This window comes from Diaphorina citri, unplaced genomic scaffold (assembly GCF_000475195.1).
Source record: "Diaphorina citri unplaced genomic scaffold, Diaci psyllid genome assembly version 1.1 scaffold31, whole genome shotgun sequence".
Lineage (NCBI taxonomy): Eukaryota > Metazoa > Arthropoda > Insecta > Hemiptera > Psyllidae > Diaphorina > Diaphorina citri.
Genome location: NW_007377469.1, coordinates 241422 through 247421, shown reverse-complemented (window position 1 = coordinate 247421; position 6000 = coordinate 241422). Strand labels below are relative to the sequence as shown.

The 6000-nt window shown below is 37.1% G+C and overlaps 1 protein-coding gene across 1 annotated transcript in view; it reads left to right on the top strand.

The window, feature by feature from the left end:
- Nucleotides 1–236: 236 nt before the first annotated feature.
- Nucleotides 237–6000, top strand: part of LOC103511371 (neurogenic locus Notch protein) — a 56448-nt gene continuing 50684 nt past the window's right edge. Inside the window, 1 exon segment of the mRNA XM_026825087.1 lies at nt 237–622. Within this exon segment, the coding sequence (XP_026680888.1) occupies nt 556–622 (67 nt within the window). The 5' untranslated portion in view covers nt 237–555.

The following is a 6000-nucleotide window of genomic DNA, read 5'->3' as shown; positions in this document are numbered from 1 at the left end:
ATTCATAAACCAGGCCCCAGGAGCCCCGGAATTTCAGCCTCCTGAACAAGTCCCTGGCTGGGGTTATTCTATGAACAAGGCAGCGTGGTCTTTTGTTCCTAAGGTACGCTACTGAATACGAGGCGGATGAACACGAACAAACTAGTTCTGCTGTTCTGACGGTGATTGGTCTATTTCTCCTCTCCTGCTTGATCGGTTCTTCTGAATACTTTTGTGCTCAGTCAGTTGCACAGTTGTCAGTTTTTGTACTTTTTTTTTCAGTTTCGAGAATCGCGTTATGTTGTGAGGAGCATCGTTATTATTTATTTTTCTATTTATTTCTTTTTTTCATTGTTGCTTTGTTTTCAGTGCTAAAATTTGTAAATTTCTCAAACAAAAGCCTCGATTTTGACAACTTTCCGTGTAAATTATTTAATTAGGGATCCCATGAATTAATTAATTTGTATTTTTCGATCGTAAATGTGTAAATAAAGTGGTGTTTTGTTATGGTGTAAAATAAAGTTACAAGAAGTGGTTCATGGAAGGATACATTTTATTTTGAAGCTATGCTACGCGATGAAACCTGTGGATTATTTACTTTTTCTCACGTTCGTTCTATTTCTCCTGGTGCGATCGACTTCTGGTAAGTAAAATTCAGTTTCCTTGATGAAATTTAAACGGAAAATTCATATTTATAACGACCAAAATGTTTGGACGTGCGTACTAGATGAATAATGGTGTAGGTATCCAAGTTTAAATACAGTCTGGGTATCAATGGAGGATTGGGAGAATGCCTTTGTAATGTCCTGAAATTTTGGTGCTTTTGATCTCTTGACTGTTTATCCTCCTTAAAAAACAGTCGGTGTAAAATATAAACGCCATGGGAGAGGAATTTAAAAGGAGTGATATTTAGGAAGAAACAAAGGATCATTGATATTGACAAGAGGTTGCCTGTTTTTAACAGAAATTCCTGAACTTTGGCAAGCCTCTGAGCAGCATTTAGCTCAAAGTATCATTTTGAACAATATCACTTTACTACTGTGATCAAAATCAGCAATATATTATCATTAGCATTTATACACACCAATGTCACTGTCTAAAAACAGTTTAGTAAGTACCATTGGGATGGTCAATATAGGGTACAGTACTCAGGTCCCTAAGTAATCGGGTAATGAAAGTCCTGTTCCCATCATGGAAATCATCTTGCTAAAATATGTAATTTACAAAAATAATGGTTATCATGTTATCAACCATTCCCTTTTGACTTTCGGTTATTCCAAAGTTCACATACCTACTTAGGTAGTTCGGTAATTAAATTTATATTAGAGTTGAGGTTTCTTCAGAAATAAAGTTTAGGGTTATAGGTCACCTCTTTATCTTAGTTCTGAAGACAATATACCATTCAAGTAGGTATCTATGTTTCATGTTAGCCTGATCTACAGTTGTGTGTTATCTTGGGTCTACAGTTCCAAATTATTTATCCTAGGAGTTTTATTGTTCTTCTGGGTAGGTACTGGTTCAGAAGTCACACCAATGAAAATTTCTACAAAAAGGAGCTGTCTCAAATGAGCAGTGACCAGTGTTATCATTGGGTTAGGTTAAATAACAAAAAGGAGCATTGACTAGTGTTATTATAGGGTTAGGTCATTTATGAATAATCACCTTCTGATTCTGAATAATTACCAAACTATCAAGTAAAAATCATGCTCATTTTATATTTGAATAAAATAATAAAGGCCAAAGAAATCATGCTTATTTTGTACTTTCTGTTATAAATACCTAAGGATTTTAATATACCTAAGGATATTGAAACAAAATAAGCATAAATTTCCAACAAGTATGATTTCTAGGGGCCCAAGATGGCTGTTACTAGGTAGGTAGTAGGTACGTGGGTAGGTATCAACTTGTAGGACAAACAGGTGGGAGTGAAATTAATTCAAGGTATGTTATACATATTTTATCCACATTTTCTCATACTGTACACACACCTATTTACTTTTCATCTTGCCAAGAAAATGGATTAATATTATGAGAAGAAATATGTATTGATTTATAAAGAACAAGTTGATACTTAAGTAGATAGGTAGGTAGGTACCTATAAAGATTGTTTGATGGTAAACAAAACTGTAAGCATAATTCAACAGAAGAAAAAGAAAAGTTTCATTGAAATTTCGAAAAAAGAAGAATAATAATAATAATGAGATGAAGATTTGTTGGCCTTTGATTGACAAGAACAGGATCTAATTAGGTAGGTATTCAGGATACATTTGTTTGGGTGGGATTCGAACCTGTGTCATTCTAGTTAGCAAGTAAACTTCTTGACCAAACCAGGACCAGAAAAAAAAAAAAAACATTTAAATAAGTACCTACCAACAAATTACTTATCACAAAAAATGATAGAGATTTAGAATCATGTGACATACTGTGTTCTTGTTACCTAGAACACCTGTTCCTTGTATGTATTTATGAGACCTCTAGGAGTGGATTTATTTACCTAGGTACCTATACACAGGTGAGGTCCTACTTAATTCCATGTAGGTACCCAACCATCTTCCATTGTCAAGGATAGAGTTATGATTTTTCTCCCGAAGTTTCTAGGTAAGTACATACTTATAAGTAGGTACCTTTGCCAAAAATGACATTTTGCGTGTGCAAAAAATGACATTTGACCAGGACACAACAAACCTTTGAATGAGATTAATAACCGAGTAGGTACTTACACAGGTTGTAGGTACATTCTGATAATTTATTTTTTCAGAAGAGAAAATAGGTACATAAGCCACCTGTTCCTTGTATGTATTTATGAGACCTCTAGGAGTGGATTTATTTACCTAGGTACCTATACACAGGTGAGGTCCTACTTAATTCATGTAGGTACCCAACCATCTTCCATTGTCAAGGATAGAGTTATGATTTTTCTCCCCAAGTTCCTAGGTACATACTTAAGAACCTACTTACCTAGGTAATTTTCACTAACCATTTTTGCACATGCGTGTGCAAAAAATGGCATTTGACCAGGACACAACAAACCTTTGAATGAGATTGATAACGGAGTAGGTACACAGGTTGTAGGTACATTCTGATGATTTATTTTTTCAGAAGAGAAAATAGGTACATAAGTAGATAAATCAATTTTATTATTTTTGCTGTTGCTGGAATTCGATCGGCATCGGCAGTCCCCTCCGTTATGAACCTAACGCAAAATTGTATTATTATGACAGACTGATAGAGAAACAAGGAACAACTATTTTTTTGCACTAATTGCAGGCCTCCGGTCGCGAAAGGATAAGGTTTTAAGCCGTAGCAGTGAAAGGGGCAAGGTTTTTAAGGTTCAAGAGTGCAGCTGTGCCGGGTTTCGAAGCGAGGGGATCACAGAGACGGTTAGAGAAGAATACACTCTACTACTCTCTGGATTTTTGTTGAACAGATGAGCTATTATTTTTAAGCGCCCCCTCACCCCCTCTCCTCACACTTGTTGAATAAAGACTGAAGCTTTTTTTTACGATTGAGAAGCACATGTTCTTCAGAAAACTACCGTGTGCTATATGTTCGTAGCGTAATCCAGTACTTCCCCTGTTTTGCTGTTGCGAAGATTTTTTTGTTCATGTAGAAAATGTCAAAAATGTGTGTAATATGAATTAGCTATGTAACTACATACTTAGGTACCTACTGAAATTGGCTCAGGCTCAAAAAGAGATCGGAGCCACTCTTTGGATTTTTGTTGAACAGATGAGCTATTATTTTTAAGCGCCCCCTCACCCCCTCTCCTCACACTTGTTGAATAAAGACTGAACTGAAGCTTTTTTTACGATTGAGAAGCACATGTTCTTCAAAAAACTACTGTGTGCTATATGTTTGTAGCGTAATCCAGTACTTCCCCTGTTTTGCTGTTGCGAAGATTTTTTTGTTTATGTAGAAAATGTGTGTAATATGAATTAGGTATGTAACTACATAGGTACCTACTGAAATTGGCTCAGGCTCAAAAAGAGACCGGAGCGGGAAGCAAAGAGCATAGGGCTTTTTCTCGTGGGTTCAATTTGAGCCAAGGCATGGAATTTTCTCCTTATTAGAGAATTTGACCTCACATGGATCTCTAAGAGTTAGGTGGTAGAGAACGCTCCTGTCAACCTCCCTTAGGGGTGACCTTCCAATCAAGAGCTATTATTATTTATTACACATAGGTACATTACAAGTAAGTACTTACATACCCCATATTTATCTCATATCGAGAGCTTATCACATACTTCGCCCATACTGCAAGCATTCAGTCTCGCCGATTATGTGGAAAAGTAAGCAATGTCAAAATAAGGAATGAAATTGATTGCAATATATCATGGAACTTACTGTGCTCATGACTGCCTGCATCTCAGAATGAGCCTTTTGGCAACGTTCTTATATTTTTTTGTTCGATATTATTAATTACCTCTACAATGTGATACGAGTATGTGATAGAGATTAGTGCCACGGTATACTTAACTAATCTAAAATACATTCATACTTTGAAGGTTGAAGGCCAAAAATCTTTTTTGCACGAATGACGTGATTGAATAAAGTTACCTACACCGAACACAGATAGTTTCTCACTTTTAAAATAATAAGTAAGTATTTTATTTTATTAAATCTCCTATCTAAAAAATGGGAATATGTAAAAGTTAAATTATTTGAATACGATGGCAATAAAATTCAATTAAACAAGGTAGGTACAACGGGTTGTTAAAGTGTCATTCTAGCGTGGGTAGCCCGTGAGAGTTTTTGGTGAAGAAAAGGTCAAATTGGTATTTGATACCCTCGTGGTATTCTACTCCACCTATTTAGTGCTCCTTTCCTAGAACTAATCCCAGTTGACCCGGCCGGCCGGTTTGCCAGAATTTTAAACTGTTCGCTCATTTGCCCGCACAAGGCTTGACTCAATCCATCGGGAATCGCGTCATTGAAACCAGCTTTACAAGGATTTTAAATTCCCTCTTTGTATAAATAGGGAGATATCATGATTTACGGAAAGTCAAGAAAAATGCCGAGTATCAGAACTTTTCTCCGCGAAATTTTGCGAACGTTTGGCCTAGCGTCTTTTCGTGTCCTAGCTGGAGACCACAACAAAGGGTGAGGACACGGATATCGAATAAGCAAGTTGGCGAAATGGCCAATAGGTATACCTACTTAGGTGTAGGTCCGAGTCGAAAGGTTCAGTTTAAAATGTCTCAGCATTCTCGGAGATAAACGTTCCGACGGATCGCTGTCTGTCAGGCGGTCTGAGCGTGAATGGCGGGCATGAGTGGCAGAAAATCTCAGACGGTCTGAGAGACCTAGGTCTAAACCTTTTTCCTCCACACACGTTCCTACTCTCTGACAGACCGCGGCCTGAGTGTGAGTAGCTGGCATTAAACTTTAGAGCTGATTTTCAGCAAATTAGACGACTAAATCTTATCAAAGACGAAGACCATAAAGGGAAATTTTAGATTTTTATTTAGCTCTGATTCAAAGAGAATAAAAAAAGCTTGTCTTTATTCGATCTCGGAGTCCGAAATAAAAATCCCGAGTCGTATCAGAAATTCATAAACCAGGCCCCAGGAGCCCCGGAATTTCAGCCTCCTGAACAAGTCCCTGGCTGGGGTTATTCTATGAACAAGGCAGCGTGGTCTTTTGTTCCTAAGGTACGCTACTGAATACGAGGCGGATGAACACGAACAAACTAGTTCTGCTGTTCTGACGGTGATTGGTCTATTTCTCCTCTCCTGCTTGATCGGTTCTTCACTCCACCTATCTGATATCTGAACTGCTCATCATGTCCTTAGAATATTAATTGCAAAGAATCTGAAGTTGCAAAAAAGGAACTTGTACTTAATTAATTATTTCTTAAAAACAGCTTTTTTTCGTTTTTGGAGAGTTGATCCCAAATGGAGAATTGGTCGAACACTGCAATTACCTACAGCACAACTGCAATAAAATTACTTACTGTGCAAATATTTACTATCTGTCTTCATAAATCATTGCAACGAAAGTACCACTGGTTTAGCCTCTGTG